Source organism: Emydura macquarii, unplaced genomic scaffold (genome assembly GCF_026122565.2).
Source record: "Emydura macquarii macquarii isolate MOO-44397 ecotype Brisbane River unplaced genomic scaffold, CSIRO-AGI_Emac_v2 contig_480, whole genome shotgun sequence".
Classification (NCBI taxonomy): Eukaryota; Metazoa; Chordata; order Testudines; family Chelidae; genus Emydura; species Emydura macquarii.
The window spans coordinates 10,773,243-10,792,430 of record NW_027130617.1 but is presented as its reverse complement, the minus strand read 5'-3'; the positions used below and the strand labels follow the sequence as shown (position 1 = coordinate 10,792,430).

The 19,188-nt window shown below is 40.4% G+C and overlaps 1 protein-coding gene across 6 annotated transcripts in view; it reads right to left on the bottom strand.

The window, feature by feature from the left end:
* ZNF644 (zinc finger protein 644) overlaps window positions 1–19,188 on the bottom strand; it is a 78,022-nt gene that overhangs the window by 42,704 nt on the left and 16,130 nt on the right. For 4 of the 6 annotated variants that reach the window (XM_067538495.1, XM_067538498.1, XM_067538500.1 and 1 more), the window contains exon 1: window positions 2,745–3,310. In XM_067538495.1, coding sequence (XP_067394596.1) covers window positions 2,745–2,758 — 14 coding nt within the window. In that variant the 5' untranslated portion in view covers window positions 2,759–3,310. Of the gene's footprint in view, window positions 1–2,744; window positions 3,311–3,398; window positions 3,455–6,797; window positions 7,291–19,188 lie in introns of those variants that run through there. The other 2 variants (XM_067538496.1, XM_067538497.1) reach the window with 2 other exon arrangements.

Sequence of the window (19,188 nt, the reverse complement as noted above, 5' to 3'; positions counted from 1 at the left end):
ATAGGAAAGGTATTGTCGCCTTGGAAGGGAGCACAATAGAGAAAAAGAAGCTGTTATCAGGTGTCAAGAATATAAATCAGAAGAAAAATTAAAGGGTTTGGACTTATTTTCAATAAAAAGAAAAAAGTTGGAGGTGAACCAGTAAGTTTTCAAATATATGAAACAGAATAGTAAAGTTGAGCAGGAACATTTTTTTCACAGTGGTGTAGAGATCAAAACCTTGGAAATAATCTAAAATAGTTTGGATATCAAGAACAGAAGACCCCAACATCACTATTTCACATAAAAGGTAAACACACCCAGGGAAATAGTAAGTGCCTAATGATTCTAATAAAGGTAAATGTGTTTCTGGAAAAGACAGGGATTTGAGAAGTATTGTGAAAAAAGAAGAGTGAAATTAAAAAAGCCAAAGCAGAGAAGCAACTGAGGCTGATATTTTTTGCCAGCTGCTAAAATTTCTTATGTAGTTTCCTAATGGATCCCTTCTCCCGGGACCACGTGAGGTCCCACAATTATAGCTGATTAACGCAATTGTGTTCAAATAAAATGTAAATATTATTAACCACAGAGCATTCTGAAGCCAAATGATATCACTCAGATCATCCTTAAAAAGAAAAAACAACAAGGCACTGGAATCTAGATGTGCTCCCTCATTGAAGCACTAAGATTACAGGTCTTCAGGAAGCTTTCATCCAAAAAGCATAGCTTTGTACAGTGCAGGTCAATGTCAGAGCTCACTACTTCAGACTTTCCAACCAATTTGTTAAGAGTCAGAGAGGATTCTGAAAGTTTTGATTTTTTTTTTTGTGCTCTCTGCACCAACAATATCGCTGCACCAGTCTATTTACCCCCAATATTATCATCAGGCATGAAAATTACAGATAACAAGGGGCCCTAAAGACTTCATAAATACACACTATCCACGGCCAACAAAAATCATCTCCCCATCCATGGTTCTTCTATTATAAACTCAATCTGGAGTAAAGATGAAAATCTGTATGTGCATAGTTTTGCAGAGTTCCGATTGTTTCACCTTTCAAGGTCCAGCTTGAAATTGTCATCAATTCCAGTGTTAAAAATATACATGCCACTAAGATATTAGAAATATTCTTCTACAGCTAAATATCAACATGATACAATAACTGTCTGTTTATACTGCTTCCTCCAAACAACAGTAGATAACACTATTCAAACCAGAGTTACCTACTCCAGTACACAAACCTACATCAGTACGTAAATTGGCACTTCAATTTCCCAGGAAGTGTTCCACTACAATCAGTGCTCTTTGGTCCATACCTGTGGCTCTTTCATCTTAGGATAAAAGAGGTGAAGACACAAAGAAGTTCAAATCTATTTTTAAAATGTACATTTCAATTTATTTTTTTAAGCAATTTTAACTCATTTTAGGTATACATATTAATCACAGATCAGAGAAACAAAGCAAGTTCAGTATGTGTAAACCCATCACATCCATCAAGCTACAACACACATTATTTGGTTCAAAGATTACATGTTAGTTGAACAGCAAGTAGAAAATGTAATGTAAAGCCTAAATAGATAAGTGAGGAAGCTCCTGTACATACGATGCCATCATGACCAGGTTTCCTTGAGAATTTGGTCCTTAACTAAAGCTGCCATGCTCAAAAAGTAGGATAAGTAGTAATGCAGAAATCTTAAAATTATATAGGATCAAATTTAGCTTAATTACCACAGAGAATATTCTCTATAATCTTGATTTCATAAATCCGTGTTTGTAAAAAATGGATCTCTATAGACTAGAGGTACATTTAGGTCTAAAATAGAGCAAAGTCCATAATAATGAGGGGCAGTTGAGTGAAAGGCTAATTTTTGGAAATGGAACCAAGCCATTATTTACCAGTGACCCATGTTTCCCAAGTTACCAAAATATGCAGGTATCTTTTGAACAGCTCCAACATCTACAAATGTTATTCTTGATGCAACCCAAACTTTTTTGTATTCCATCTTCTGTGATGTTATCTACCCACGTTCTCCCCAAATCCTCCCCAGTCATGTCAATTTGTACAAAATCATGCAGCACATTTGACTCTTGTTTGGCCCATAAGTTATTTTCAGTTAAAAAAAAAAAATCAACCTGTTTGCATGCTTTATTTTACCACAGGATTTCCCACTTGCTGCCTGGTCAAAAAGGGCTTGGCTTTGAAACAGTATTTCATTCCAGCACGTTTCAGAATACAAATGGCCCTGCATGCCCTAGAAAATAAAGCTTCTCTAACATGAGTCTTTGCTCAGACTCCTAGAACTCAACTCTGCTGCCTCAGAGACTCCCCCCCTGCAAGATTTCATATCAGGCCATCTGTCATTTTCAGAAGCCAGGGCAGTACTCTAGCAAGAACTTAATGCTGGTGAGGACACCTTTGATTGCAAATGCCTATACCTAAGATGCAAATGCCTAAGAACATAATAAAAGGAATGCCTACTGACAGTCAAGTCTTTTTAAAACCTCTTTTGATTATGTGAATTATCTGTTTTTCAAAGTTCAATCTGCTTAACAAACTTTAATGGGGAATAAGAGAGAGGGAGAGGATTTCGGACTACAAAAATAGTCAGAAATCCTTCACAAACCCAGAATGTCAAGCAATAAAGAGAGGACTAGAATCCAACTTTAGTTACACTTTCCTTGATCTGAAAAGATTCATTGTACCTTTTTGGTAATGCTACAGTGGAAAAAAAAATTATCCTAGGAACATATATTTTGCAATTACCTGAGAATGCCCATGTAATACTCTGAAGAATATCAATGCTTTATAGTAAAGTCTTTATTAGCTTGTCAATCAGTCTCATGCCATCTGATACAGTTCCTGAGGACAGGAAAACCAAAGAATATAGGTAAACCTGATGTCCTCTGGTATTTCATGTTGTAAAAGGTTCAATATTCTGGTAGCCACTCAAATTTTCTATGTACCAGTTAAGATAGCTATGAACTGAATTACATCTTAAATACGAATCTAAACAATACTTCTGTAGCACAGCAAACTACATTTTCAGCCTTTCAAAATCACATGGACAATCTGCAGAGAGAGAAATTCACATGAATGAAGTCTTCACTCTTTTTGGTGCTCTACAACTAGCACAAGTGCAGGTTATTTTCTTAGCTATGGATCATTTGTTGACAAAAACAGATTTGTCATCATAATGTTAAATACACAAACAGTAAACACAAAACAGCACAAGAATTTCATTTTTAAGGTATCAGAAGAGAAAAACAAGCAATTACAAACAAGTAAACATTCACTCTAATTTACAATATTAATTTATTCCAATTTCTATAAACCAGTGTTTCTGGTCATTTATAAGTATGTGTTAACAGATTAAAAGATTTGCTCCATATTATTTTTGTAAGCTGTTTTTCTACTTACCTTTGTCTGTTTTATTTGTATCAAGCTGCGAGGTTTGATTTAACATTAAAACAAACCTGCAAAATAATAAACAAAAAACTCAGTTAATTTTAGAGCCATCATCCTGCTCCCTGCATAGGACCTTGTAACCATTAGATAAGATATCAGCTAAGCACTAGGTGAGGAGTTTATATATGTGGAAGTATTTTATATTGCCCCAAATTGTAAAGATCAAAACCCAAAGTCACTTTCCCTCACACATGCACAGATGTTAAGATGAACTAGGTAACTTCTTATAAGTTATGGGGTGGGGCAAGACCCTGAGTATCTACAGGCCTGCCACACTTGATACAGTAACAAAAACACACACAAGATATTTTTTCGGCACAGTGATTGAGCAGAGCAGGAAAATCTTTTAGTGGAAAAAAATCAAGGAAAACCCCATGCCAATGTCTTCAAAGGCTATTTCCCCTGATTGCAGCAAACAGCTATCTGAAATAATAAATTCAATACATGGACATAAGTAGAAAATGGGATGATATGCAACATGGTTTTACCAAAGGTAGATCACGCCAAACTGATTTGTTATCTTTCTTTGAAAAGATCTGATTTTTTTTAAACAACAGAAATGCAGTAGATCTAATCTATCTGGACTTCAGTAAAGCATTTGATACAGTACCACACAGGATACAATTAGCTACATTGGAGAAGATGAGGATTAGTACAAGAATTGTAAGGTAGAAATGGAACTGGCTAAAGTGGAAAAAGACAAGTAGTGCCTAGTGCCTAAAGGAAAACTAGTGGGCTGGAGGGCAGTTACTAGTGGAGTTCCTTAAGGGTCAGTTTTGGGACTGAACTTATTTAACGTTTTTATTAATGATGTTGTCACAAAAAAGTAGGAATGTGTTAATAAAAATTGCTAATGACACAAAGTTGGGAGGCACTGTCAATACAGGATGAGGATCAGAATATTATACAAGAAGAATTTGGATGACCTAGAGTATCAGAATAATAGAAATGTGATTAATTTATAGTACAAAGTCATGCATTGGGACTATAATGAGAATTTCTACAAGTTGGGGACTTATCAGTTGAAAATGACAGAAGGAGAGAGACCTGGGTATATTAGTCATCCTGTGATCAACTATGAGCCACCAGTGTGATACAGCTTTGAAAAAGGCATATGCGATTTTTTGTTTCATCAGACAAGGTATTTCCAGTAGAGCTAGAAAAGTATTAAGGCCACTGTACAAGGTACTGGTAAGACCTTATCTGGAATACTGTATACAATTCTGGTCTCACAGGTTTGAGAAAGATGAATTCAAACTGGAACAGATGCAGAGAAGAGCAATTAGGATGATCAGAGGAATGAACAGCCTATCTTGCAAGTAACTAACAGAGCTTGGCTTGTTTAGCCTAGCAAAAAGAATGCCAGAGAGGTATGATTGCTCTCCATAAACACCAAGGAGGGAGAAGAGCTACCATAGAAAAAGTTGGCACAAGAACAAATGAGTATAAAATTGGCCATGAACATATTTAGGCTGGAAACAAGAAGGTTTCTAACCATCAGAGGAGTACGTTTCTGGAATGTACTCTCAATAGGAGTAGTAGGGGAAACAACCTAATTAGTTTTAAGACAGAGCTTGATAAATTTATCAGAGGGATTGTATAACTGATTTGCCTATGATGCTGGGGGACCAGACTCAGTAGCCCAGTGCCAGACAGGATGAACTGCTGCTCTGTGACGGAAAAAGGAATTCTTTCTTTCAGATGCTCAGTCAAACAGATTGCCATATTCAGGATCAGGAAGAAATTTTTCACAAAGTCATATTGGCAAGGACCTTGGAGGATTTTTCACTCTCCTCTGCAGTCTGGGGACCAGGGTACTTGCTAGGATCAGCTGCACATATCTCAACAAATCAATTCCCTGTCATTGCAGGGACTTCGGTGCACCTCAGTCCCTCCTGTTCTCTGCCTGTGGCACACAGTAGCTTAGTCTATAATACTTTAGTCTAGTACAGGTTATTGTGCTCAATACAGGCATAACCAGGTGGGGTTTAGTGATATACAGGAGACCAGAATAAATGATCTGGTGGTCCCTTCTGGGACTCTATGATTCTGACTCTATTAGAGGAGTTAAGGAAGCAAGTGGGGAAAACAAGTGAGAATAACTTTTCTAAACTTCTTTAGAAGAATTGCCAACATTTCTGAGACCAGGTGCTGAAGGTCATTAGAGCTGGTACCCTAAGGCCTTGTTTTCACTAAGAAAAGTGTGTTTTTAATGTATTGGCTAACATTCCCTAGAGTTTTATACTTGACCAGCTAACACATGTTAAAATCCTAGTATAGACAAGGCAAGTTGTAGTCTTAACATGTGTTGGTTAACATGTTTTAGCTACACATTAAAAATACATCTTTTTCCCCTGGGTAAACACCGCCTCAAAGAGCTTTGACTTGGCTGATCTAGTTAAAATGCTTTAGATAAGTCACATTTCTTCCCTTTTCATCCTCTCCAACCAGCCTCCATCCTCAAACTACCCAAGTATAATGTTATGAACCCCTGTGATTTGAAATGAGGTCACATCAACCTTTTTAATCCCATTTTGTGTAACATAGGTAACAGAAGGGATGTTGATAGGGTTGCCACACATCCGGGTTTTCCCGGACATTTCCTCCTTTTTGATCCTCTGCCCTATGTCCCAGCGGATTTTTGCAGAGCGTAGGGATCGACCCCTCTGCTACAGTGCAGCTGCCAGATCCGCCCATCCAGGCCCCAGCTCCCAGACCTTGGGAGGGCGAGAGGCAGGGAAGCACTGACAGATGGCTGGCACTGCATCCCGGGCCTGCACCAGCTGCCCTGCCTCTGTGACTGGGAGCAACACTGCTGCCCATCTCGAGAGAGGTACCCCCTCCAGCAACCGCCAGGTATCCTGTCACAGTATACACCCCCCAAATGCTTCCTCCCAGTACACACATCCCTCAAGCATTCCCAAATACCCCCTCCAGTAGTCCCAAATACCCCCTCCCAGTACACACACACACCCTTCCCGCACCACCAAGTACCCCCTCTCCAGCACCTCCAAATACTCTTGCCAGTACACATACATACTTCCTGTACCCCTCAAAGCCCCCTCCAGCACTCCCCAAACATCCCCTCCCAGTACATACACACCCCTCCAGCACCCTCCGACTCTACCCCCTCCTCCAGCTCCCTCTCCCCCCTCCCCTCCAGCAGTGTCCTCTTTTTGGGACCCTGAAAGATAACCGCAGATGTAGAGTAAATCAAGACAATAATGAATACAAAAGCATTCTGTCCCTTCAAAGCCTATGGCTTGACACTGTTACATCCTGTCTTCACTATGAAGACAACTGAGTTTAAAGGTGACTTAAGCAATATTTTTTAAAATACTGAGCTTATACCTTTTGCTTCTTTATGATATATGGAGAAAGTCCAGAAGGCTGATCTCTCTCTTTATTCCTGCTTTATATTCTACCTTTGAAATGCTGATGTCTTGCTAGATAATATACTCTGGTTTTGCTAGCAGGCCCCTGAGAAGACACAAGGACACATGCATGAGCTCTCACATCTTGACTGGAGGAGCAAAGGTATGTAATATTTAGCAAAGACTTACCCAAAATATTAAAGTAAGTCACTGAAATTAAATAAAACACAAAGCCAGAGTTTTAAGGGCATGTCTTTACTACAGAGTTAACTCAGGCTCTTACTTGGGTGTTGCCCCTAACCACCTTCCCAGCCACACAAAACCTTCTCACCTGAATTTAGTGATGCTTAAAACCCAGGCTAACTGGCCTGACTAGGGGATACAGAGTACAGCTCAGGTGCTGAGCTGATAACCTACTCATTTTGCAGTGAGAACACAGGCTAAATCACTCAACTGCTGATAGTCCTCTAATGTCTTCTCCCAGTTTCCGTGTATGCCCAGATGGACAGACAAGTTCTCCCACAATTCAATAGGAAAAGAATCAAAGACTGACTCAGTTTACTGTAGCAAAAGAAAAACATGGGATGTGTCCTCAGAAGTCCTAGCAACACATACAGATGAATGCACACCGTTGAAGATACATTAACTTGGATATGGCTTTGCAGTTTGCTGTGTGGCTGCTCACATCAGGCTATGCTTACCTGGGTCCTCATACACAGATGCTGATCATCACAGCTAACTCTGCAGTGAAGACATCCCTTTAGGATATGTCTACACTGCAAAGACACCAGTTACTGGCCTGTGCCAGCCAACTCAGGCTTGCAGGGCTTGGGCCACAGGACTGTTTCATTGCTGTGCAGACTTCTGGGCTCAGACTGGAGCCCAGACTCCAGCACGCTCCTACCTCACAGGGTCCTAAAGCCAGGCTCCAGCCCAAACCCAGACATCTACACAGCAATGAAACTGCCCCGCAGCCTGAGCCCGAGTTGGCTGGCACGGGGCCAGCCACGGGTTTTCTTTGCTGTGTAGACATACACTTAGACAACCAGCTAAAAGTCCCTTTCCCCTCAAATCCTTTCTGCTCTTGGTTCTTGTGATGTCACCACTTTGAGTTTTCCAATCATCTCATCATACTGCCCTCAAGGCTAGACAGAATTTAATTCCTAATGATATAAAAGGATAGGACTGTGAGAGATGTTTTGTTGTCATTACATTAAAAGCCTTTCAGGCCTTGATTATCCATCAGAAAGCAGCAAGAAAGGGCACAAGCCTCTCCCTCCTCCCCCCCCCCCCTTTGCAGGGCATTTTTAATTTTAATGCTCAACTGTGGCCCAAACATGTTATTAGCAAGGTATGATTTAGCCTGTGGAGACAGTGACAAACTAGGTTATAATTAGATTTTTAAATGTTTTAGTCTGAGTCTCTTGCTTTCATAACATAAATGTCCCTTGCACATACAGGACCTCAACAGCTGGAATGAAAACAAGTAGGCACTAAAGAAAATCTTTGCACTTTGGCCATGTGTTCAATAGGATTAGAAACATAGTAGCTCCTATTCCTACAGGTTAGTGATCCCTCCCTCCCCCCCATGGGGGGGAGGGAGGGTCGTGGCAGAATTGGTGCAAGGACAGCTCCAACCACATTTTTCTGACCAGTGCAAACAGGGATTTTTATCTCCAAGAACCATACACTAAAATACTGACCTCTTGTAGCCAGCAGCATGGATTTACCATTCTAACATTCCTCAATTCTTTTGACCACACTAGTTAGGGAAACATTAGCAATAACTGTACTTAAATGTATCTGTAAGTAGTATGTTTCTGATCTAAATGTGGACAGAACCTAGTGGTCTGAAGCAATAGAATACAATTTAGTTCTCAAATTAGCCTGTATAAAATAGTGAAATAAGGTATGTGAAATTAAAATGTATATTCTTCTCTTGGGGATTTCCATTTTCCTTATGAAACACAACAGCTTTTGCAGTCCCCAAATCAACAGCACATTAGAAGCCTTTCAGGAACAAAATGAAATACTATAATCTGTAACTTATTGGAATAATACTACACTAGGAATATTCAACAAGGAAACCAGGGGCCTGCAGAGAAATAAAAATAAAAAACAGCAAACGCACACCCACAAGCTGGAGAAAATAAAAAATAAATAAAAAAATTTAAAAATGTAGGATTCCCAACAAACAAGACTGATGCTTTAAGCCAAAAATAAAACCTGGAGCCTACCAAAACAGCTATAAGATCTCTCACTATGCTATTCGTTCACAAACTGCAGTCTACAAAATGCTGGTTGGTCAGACAGCAGCTACCAAACAAAATCCTTTTTCAATGACTTTCTCAAATAAACAGTTGCTGCAGTTGTCATAGGGTGTTCATAGATTTAAGGTCATTACAATCATCTAGCCTGATCTCCTATATAACAGGCCAAAGAATTTTACCTGCATCGAGCCCATATTCTGTGGCTCGGTTTCCGTATATTTTATAGAAAGATATGTAATCCTGATGTCAACATTTCAAATGATTGAGAATTCAACACACATCTTAGTAAATTGTTCCAAAAGTTAATTTCCTTAACTTAAAAAAATCTCCATTTTGTCTTTAGCCCATATTTATCTACTTTCAGTTTCCAGTCATTGACTCTTAATATGCCTTTGTCTGCTATTATCAGTTATCTCCCTATCTACTCACAGGCTGTGATCAAGTCACCTCTTAACCTTCTCTTTGATAAACTGGCAGTTCCAAGTGGAGAGAGAAGTGGTCCATGCAATCATGAATAGGAGGGATGGTAATTCACAAATCTCTCCCCCTTATAGTGTGCTTTATGCTGTGAATTTTTGCAAAGCACTGGACTATGCAACCATTGCCTGTATAAAGGCTACAATGAATCTACATTGATTAAATAGAAGCCTGCAATCCTCCTGTCAACACCTTCATATTTCTGAGGAAATCATCCATCTTCATGTCTGTTCATCCCATTAGGAAGGAGCCCTTTTCCAAATGAATTCCTGTCTTTTGCTGAGGAAACTTGGATATTTGTAGCCACAATCCTAGGTCTACACTACAAATTTTTTCTGGTATAGCTATGTTGATCAGAGGTATGAGATATGATTTGTGACTGACACAGCTTTACTGGCCAACACCCTTAGCATAGACGCAGTTATACCAGCACAACTGCACTGTTGCTAGTCTAGCTTATTTAACTTGGAAGGAAGAGGTGGCCCAGAATAAGCAATAGCAAAGCACAGTTTTATCAGTATAAACTACATCCATCCACACTAGGAGCGCTTTGCCAATATAGTATACTGGATTAGCTATGCCAGTAAAGCCTTCTAAATGTAGTCCTGGTCTCAGACACTTTCTGGAGTTTATAAGACTTCGTTATCTGTTGGGTATGACATTTATGCCTAGTAGGATGTTCCCACTGCAACATTATAATTTGAAAAGTGCAAGTAAAAAAAACTGTACTCATCCGAAGGAAAAGATTTCACTTTTTGGCTTCCACTTGTTGCAGGCTGAAGTATTAGAGTCTTACCATGATCTTAAAGAAATCTAAAGACCTTAGGAAATAAGGTGAGAAGAATTGGGAGGAAAGAACTGAACGGGTGCGCACACTAGGAGAGGACTAGTTAAATCCCAGCTTCCCACCTACAACCTACTCCTCTTCACATTTACGTAATTGCCTTTGAAATGGAATGAAAAAAGTAGCACTTATCTGAGGTCAGTCTCATCTCTGAGTGAGTTACGATAGCTGACTCAGCTGTTGCACTGAGTACGCGTACTCATCAAATTGCAATTACCAAAGTATGGAACCAGCAAGGCTAAATAGCTTTGTATGGGTAGAGCCCTGAACAGATAGAAAATTTGGATCTGCAAACATGAACAATACATTCACGGATATAAAGTGGACACCCATGGATTTGCAAGGCTCTATGTATGAGGTATTTAGCTTCCTGCTCCTTTTAAATGCTTGTGTAGGGAGGGACCCTGGATGATATCTTTATGGTTCCAGTTACAAGTCTGAAATTACTTTATCCACATCCAATACCTAAGAGTAAAACTAGCACCCAGGGTGGAGCAACTTAGAACACTGATTTATATCATTTTTTTAAATTGATTTAAATCAGATTGAGGCTTTGTAAAACTAATATGATAACCTGTGCTACTGAAATGTAAAATTTATAGAGAGGTAAATTATAAATGTTTTTTTTACTTAAATACCACAAGTAAGGTATCTTATTGAAATTTTACAAAACTGCTTCAGGCAAAACTAAGACTCTGATCCTGTAAACACTTAAGGGGGCATGAAACGTTACTCACATGAATAAACCCATTGACTTTATTGGACTACTAGAGCTTAAAGTTCAGCATGTGCACTAAAGCATTTACTGTATCAGGATCTAAAACTGTATTTTTATTTAACATTTCTCCTAGTGGCCTTTGGCCTCTACATTTGCTCAAGGAACCTTCCCTTTCACTAATCAGAGGAAAATCAGACTTAGACCAGGTCTATATTACAACCTTTCATCAGTATAACTGTCACTCAGGAGCGTGAAAAATCCACATCCCAGAGCAACAGTTTTCCAGACCTAACCCCCTGTGTAGACAGTGCTGTGTCAACAGGAGGGCTTCCATCTCTCGTGGAGATGGTGTGCCTAGTCCGACAGGGGAAGCCATCCCGGCAAAGGTAGCATCTTCACTGAATTGTTTAAGTGTAGACCTGCCCTTAGCCTCCTGAATTCTGAATCTCTTGCTAGAGTTTGCTAATCACATGAGCTTTTGAGTCTAGAAGAAAACTAATCATAGAGTCGTTGTCCTTTGTCCACTCATCCTAATTGAAGAACAGATAGTACACATGCAAGCCTCATCACAGTTTTGGAGAGCTCTGCAATCTCTCAATTTTCTGGTCTTAGAGAGTTTTTATTTGCTGACAGTCCTAATCATAGATAGTGAAGCAGTTCAAAGAAACGCCGACAAGCACAGGAAATAACTAGAACTGATGGTAACAAAAAAAACACCAAACAACTTCACAGCCTTTATTGTCCAGACAAATAGATTACAGGTCCACACATGCCACAGAAGAAAACAAACAAAGCAATGAAGAATTCTGTCTCAGTGAGGAAAAAAAAAAAGTAGTTAAAGGAGCTAAAATGATGAGTGAATGAAAAGATACAGAACAAGAACAATTAAGATACTTACAAGTATGGATATTTATTCCAAACTTATACAATGCTAGCAAAATGACTAAAAGAGCCCTCCCTCATGTTAGAAGGAAATATATCCCAAGTGGACTGTAGACTCTTGGATGGACACAAAGAATTTACTAGTTAAAAAAATAGGAATAGTTCTGTTATTTTTTTCCTCCCCATCTCTAAACAAACAAAAATTTTCAATTTTTAAAAGTTTCTGTTAGAGAGTGGGGGGAGGGAAAGAGAACAGAATTCAAATACCATTTTTTTAAAAAACTGTTTGAGCAGTATATATTCAAGGCAATGAACAAGTAGGTGACTGAACTGTAAGTGTACATATGAAAATGGCAAAGTTTTGAAAACATTTTATGGCCTCAAACCCTGAACAGATTATACACATGTATTTGTTACTTGAAAGTTTACTTACACTGCAAAAGGAAAGCTGCAATGATTGGTGGTAATACTCCACACATTGGTGGTAATTATTTATTAAATAAAAATGTGTTTGCTATCTCTCACTATGTCAGTGTCTGGTATCTCTTACAATGAGAGCTACCATTTAGTAGGATTACAGTGAAGATACAAGCAGCAATGAAATTCAGTTCTTTGCATCTACCTTCACCCGTGCCAGCTTAAATTACACATTAGAAATATCACACAGACTCGGCTGTACATCATTCAGCACCACCTTCCACCTTAGTTATCTTGACCAAATAAACTAGCTGTCTTCATTTCCTTCATCTGTGTATCTCAAAGCTAACAGCTTCTCTTGAACAAGGCAAGCTTACTCAAGCATAATGCAAGTCTCTCTGTCCATTTCACTCTGATCCACCAGTTGCTTTAACTATATAGAAGCTTGGCATCATCCTTCACTCTAAACTTCTTTTAAGTCTACATGTCAGCAAAAACTCTCCAACACATTAGCAGTATATGATACTAGCTTGATATGTCATCTGCTGAAAATTTCTCTCGTCTGAATTATAGAAAACTCCTTTTTCTCTATCATCAAATCAAAGCTCTGTAATCTCCAGTATGCACAAAATACAACTGCCCACCATCTCACATTTATAAAGCTGCATGAACATACACACTCAACTCAAACAACTTGTTTTAAAACACACACAGAGATTTGGGATATAGAGATTATATATTATTTCATGGACCTTGTTCCATAGCAACAGCTATTAGGGTTCCCTAAGCGTTTCTATTCCAAAACCCCATTTTCAGCTGCTCATATAGGCTGAACATTTTTAGACTTGACCTCTGCCCCAAGGTGAAATTTCTGAAAGTTTTAGCCAGAATAGCTCAGCCATTTTTGAGGAAAAGATATTTTTCCCATTACAAAAAAATAATAATGCAAGAATTTTATTATTTGTTAAACACTGCTATGGCTAAGGTAGATATTTAAAATTTGCAACACTTGCTTCATTAAGAAGTGCTTGAGAGTTTATGAAACAGTGCATGAGAAAAGGATACTATCTATCTTCTTCAGGAACAGACCGGAATCTACAAACTGCCACCAGCCTGACTTCCACTCCCCTCACTCTGGCTCTGCTTTTTGCTCCTGTTTATTCAACTGAGCTGTTAGGGTAGCATAGAGCCTTGTTGATTATACCCAGTTAAGCTCCAGACACTCCCTTAAAGGACTGCGTTCTTTCAGAGTGTTCCAGTGAAAGAGTTTTGATTTGAAAAAATTGAACTTCATGCTTTATTTTTTAAAAACAATTTTAAAATGTTTGGCGTAAAGGTGGGCTGTGCTGCACATGTCCAGAAATGTCCTGACTAGCTTTAATGCACTTTTTAAATAAGGGGCATACCTGTAAGGTGTATGGAATTAAGCTATTCCTCACCCCGAATATTTTTTTCTTCAGAAAGCCCATGGAATTCCAATTAAGAAGGCTATTCTAAAAGAATGTCAAGATTGCAGAATTAACTTTGCATTTCTTGACTTGTATACTTAAGCTTGTGCCTACAGCCTTAACTCTTCCCCATTCTGGTATGTGTTACTAGATATCTTAAATGATGCTATACTATTTTTGCATATAACAATTTTTTCTAGAACCATCTAAGCAAAGACGGTTACTAAGGGCTTGTCTACACTCAAGCTTATGCCAGCAAAACTTCTTGTTGCTCAGGGGGGTGAAAAAAACACCCCACTGAGCAACAAATTTTGCTAGCATAAGGGCAAGTGTAGCCACGTTATGTCGGCGGGAGAACTCTCCCGCCTACAAAGTGTTGTCTATACTCGCCATTCAATGGGGTGCCATTTCCATTTCTCTGTGATGGAACATATGGCTTAGAATCAGGCGTCTGGGAGGTAAGCCCTGGCCTTGTTTGAATCTAAGACTGCTCCTATGAATTCTATCCTCTGGGTAGGAGTCAGGGTTGACTTTTGTGCATTGACCAGGAGGCCTAATCTGGTGAAGGTCGAATTTATTAATTTTATGTCCACTTCCACCTCTTTCCTGGAGTGGCCTTTGATTAGCCAATTGTCTAGGTATGGACAGAGTTGGATCTTTCGTTTTCTGAGGAATGCAACCCAATCATCACACACTTTGTGAACAATCTGGGAGCTGCCAATAGGCCAAACGGGAGTACTGTGAATTGATAGTGAGATCTATTGACTATGAAGCAAAGGAATCTACTGTGTCTTGGGATAATTGACATGTGGAAGTATGTGTTTTTCAAGTCGAGGGTGGCATACCAATCCTCCAGATCCAGGGAGGGAATAATCGATGCCAAGGAGGCCATGCAGAACCTCAACTTCTTCATGAATCCGTTGAGGTTTTGCAGGTCTAGAATATGTCTGAGACTGCCCTTGGCTTTTGGGATTAGGAAGTATCGGGAGTAGAAAGCCTTTCCCTTTAGCTTCCAGGGAACCTCTTTCACTGCTCCTGTCTTCAGGCAAGCCTCCAACTCTTGAGTTAGAATGTACTCGTGAGAAGGGCCCCTGAAGAGAGACGGGGAGGGTGGAAGTCATGGGGAACTGTAGGGAGTTGAATTGGACGGGAGTATCCCAGTTCTACCGTGCATAGCACCCAATGGTCTGATGTAATTTGGGCCCATGCATAGTATAAGCAGGATAAGCAGTTTGAAAACAAGCAACATAGAGGATCCAGGATTTGGGTTGGTACACAGTGTTCAGGTGCACCCTCAAAAGTTATGTTTGGGCCCGGGGGGTTGTTTTGTCAGGCCTGCCCCATGACTAGAGGGAGCCTGAGGAGGTTTCCTCGGATAGTACCTGCCTCTCCTGTATCCAAAGTCCTGTCTTTGATGTGGCTGATAGAAGCGAGGGAGCACTTGAGATTTGAAGTGTCTCCTCTGGGCACTGAAGTGCGTAGGCCCAGGGACTTGAGGGTGGCCTGAGATTCCATAACGCTATGTAGCTTCGAATCAGTCTGTTCTGAGAACCAGGACTGACCTTTGAAGGGAAAGTATTAAATAGTTTGTTGGACCTCATGAGGGAGAGCTGAGGCCTGCAGCCAAGAGCTGCAGCGCATCGTTACCCCTGTGCCCACAGAGCAGCCTGCTGCACCTGCTGCGTCCATAGCCCTTGGAATGATACTTTAGAGGTTGCCTTGCCCTCCTCCACCAGGGTCATGAACTCCTTTTTGGAGTCAGGTGGGATGGCCTCAGCAAACTTCAGCATGGACCCCCAGGTTTTGAAGTTGTACCTGCTCAACACCAGTTGCTGGTTCGCCATATGGAGTTGGAGTCCCCTGGTATACTTTCCTGCCAAACAAGTTCATCTTTTTTGCCTCCTTCACTTTGGGCATAGGGTCTTGTAGCTCCTGTTTCTCCCACTCATCAGTTGCCACGACCACCAAGGACCCTGGAAGAGGGTGGATACAGAGGTACTCATAGTCCTTAAGACGGGAAGAAGTACTTTCTTTCCACTTTTTTAGCAGTTGGGGCAATGGGGACTGGGGTCTGCCACAGTGCCTTTGCGGTATTCTGAATTGTCTTTTATGAGTGGCAGGGCCACCCTGGAAGGTCCTGATGGGATTAAAATGTCCATCATAGGGTCTACCCTGCCCCCCTTCCCCTTTGGAGACTTCTTCAACCTGGAGCTCCAGGTTTGGGGCAAATCTACGTGGAGTTCCTGGTGGGCCCTGCTGTCCTCTGCGGCCAGTTCCAGTGAGGAGCCAGCAACTGCCTCATCAGGGACGAGGACGACGATTCCCTTACAGGGGCAGTCTCCTGTCCCTCTGCGCCCTTGTTCAAATTCAGTGATCGGGTCAATGACGTCGTGTTCGGTGCTGGGAATGGCATCAGATCAGGGAATGGTTTCTGACCAGGATGGCTGGTATCTGCTCCTGGATGCTAGTGAAAGTGAGCATACCGAATGAAACCCTTGGGCTTGGTGAAAAGCCCAGGGGGGTCCATAAAGCCACTGTGCCGGGATCTGCCTTTGGGGTGGCCACAGCATGGAGAAAGGTGAGCGATCTCCAAACTCCAATACCTCCCTCTCTTCTGGTGCCGGCTCCACCTGGAGGCATAAGACCCCACCTTGGAGTCAGATCCTGAGTGCTCACTCCTCAGAGACCAGGGTGGAGCGGTGCCCTTCAGTGAATGGTGCCAGGGAGATGATTGGTGGGCATCATCATGGCCTTCCTCTGCACCAAGGATTCTGCCTCTTGTGCTCTTTTCTCTGCTTGTGGAGGTGGCACCGTACTTTCAATAAGCTTCCTGGCCACCTCAAAGGTTTCTGGCATGGACAGAAGCTGTAAGTTCTCCTCCTCAAACTCCCTTGGAGGGGAGTTCAGGAGTACTGGACTCGACAGATCCCCTCATCGGGACTCGAGTCAACTGCACCATGGCCACAGGGGCAGTGCCTGAGTGGCCCAGCATGGGTCGCGCTCCACTCGAACTCTTGCACCCTGATGATTTGGACATTAGCGAGCATCCCCTGTCCATTTTCTTCTGTTTCTTTCACAGAACAGGGGAGCGAGACTGGTTCCGCACCCTGGAGGTGTCCCTCAGTGCCGGTCACCCATGGTGGTGCCGAGGGTTTCTTGAACCAGAGTCCTTCCTCAGCACCAAGTTTCGTACAGACGCCAGTTCACTCTGAATTGAGGTTGACATACTGGGCACTTGTTCTGACGCGCTCGGGATGGCCTCCATGAGAATAAACTTTAACACCTGGCTGCTCTCCTTCTTAGTTCTGGGACGAAAGTTTCTGCAAATCTTGTGGTCGTCTCTCTGGTGTGTCTCTCCAAGGCACCTGAGGCAGGTAGCGTGGGGATCGTTCCTGGGCATGGGCTTCTTGCAGGCTGCACACCATTTAAACCTAGGGGACTGAGGCATGCCATTGTCCTGGGAAGAAAGGCAAAAAGGCAATCCCTTAAGGGGAACTAATACTACTCTTATCTAACTCTAAGCAAATATTTAACACTACTCTAACTATTTACAGATAACAGTGTGGGTAACCACTACGAAGAGCACATAGCGTTCTAGTCAACCTGTAAGAAAAAATTGAAGGGGGGAGGGGAGGAGTTGGCAGAGCCCTCTATAAGGCACCATGAAGGTACAACTCCAGGTGGTTCCAGAGCTGACCCTACAGATACCACTAGGGGAAAAACCTTCCAGCAACTGTGCACCTGGAGCGCACATACCTACTTGGAATCGACATGAGCAAGCACTCGAAGAAGAAAACATCCTTTAAAGTGCATAGTGAATGAAGCTGGATTCTACAGCAATCACTCTCTCAATCAGAGTGCATTTGTATACAAATTACTTGCAGGGACTGTCTGCAACTACACAGCTCTACAAAATGATACCGCTATGTATTTAAAGTTGCAGAAATGATATATTGTGTTGTACCTGAGAAATAACATGTAATCATTTATTTTGAGTTATGCAAAAATCACCCAATCCCAACTATTAGGTACATGAACATAATTTAAAATAGTTTAGATACATAAAAAATTAAGGATAAATGCCAATCATAACATATACAAAAGTGCACAAATGAAGCTTATATATTCAATCTTAACATTTCCATTTCCTGACTTGCATGCTTCACAGTGCAACTTTAAAAATATAAAACTTTTCTTTTTTAAAAAAGAAAAATGCATTTTACTTACAATAGTCTGAGATCTTAAACAGTTATTTCTTCTTTATTAGGAACTATATATACTTTCACCATGTGCTTACCCTATAAATTCCATCCACTTCTATCCCAACAAGATACATTCAGGTGGAACTCTTCATATTTCAGTTGCAAGATCTGGCTTAAAAAAAACAAACAAAAAAACCTAGACATTTTTCTACTATTTTAATTTCAACAATGAAGGCATTGTTGAACTAAGAGCTTTGTTGAACTAAAACCCATTGAAGGTACATTCTTGGAGAAATAGGATTATACTGTAGGTACCCAATACACACTGAAAGGATATTGGGGTTTTTTTCAGCATTATTGAAGAGATGAGACTTTTCTTGTTTTCATCTATCATTTTACAATGGGTAACTAGAAATAACTGCTTTTCTACAAAGAAAGAATGACTGATTTACTAAAATTATATTTAGAACAGTCAAATATTATTAAAATGTTCTAAGAATTCAGACTCTGAAAGAGCAATTCACATAACAAAAATAAAATTCTACTAACAAAAATCAAAAAGTTTATAACTAACTATATGGGAACGTACATTCCACATTACGCATCTCTCTTCCTGAAAGCTAGGCCTTACAAAATATTTCAAATGGTATATGAAAACAGTACATTAACATGTACAGCCATGTTGTTGCTGTATCAGCGATTTCTAGTAGCCATTTTCTTTTCAGCTCTAACATGTGTCAATTCCAACACTTCTTGCTGCAACCTCTGTTTAAACCTAAATGTGGCAATTGCTTTAATGCATGGTCTCTCCAGATATGTACACAAAGATCCCTTGTTCTATACTACCTTCTTAAACCTAATGTACATTCTTAATAGTATTTCCAAATCACTTATTACATATCTGTATTTCACATGTAAAAATTACTTGGGTCAATAAATGTCTAAATTACGACATTTTGTGGTCTAGTTTGCATTAAACCAGTCAAAACTGCAACAGCATGACAGCAGTATGATAATTATATTAAATCTATGGCCTACAAACAGTAAAAAAATTCTATTGAAAATATGAACTAGACTAAGCTGGAATTTTAAGTAAAAGGCATTGCTACA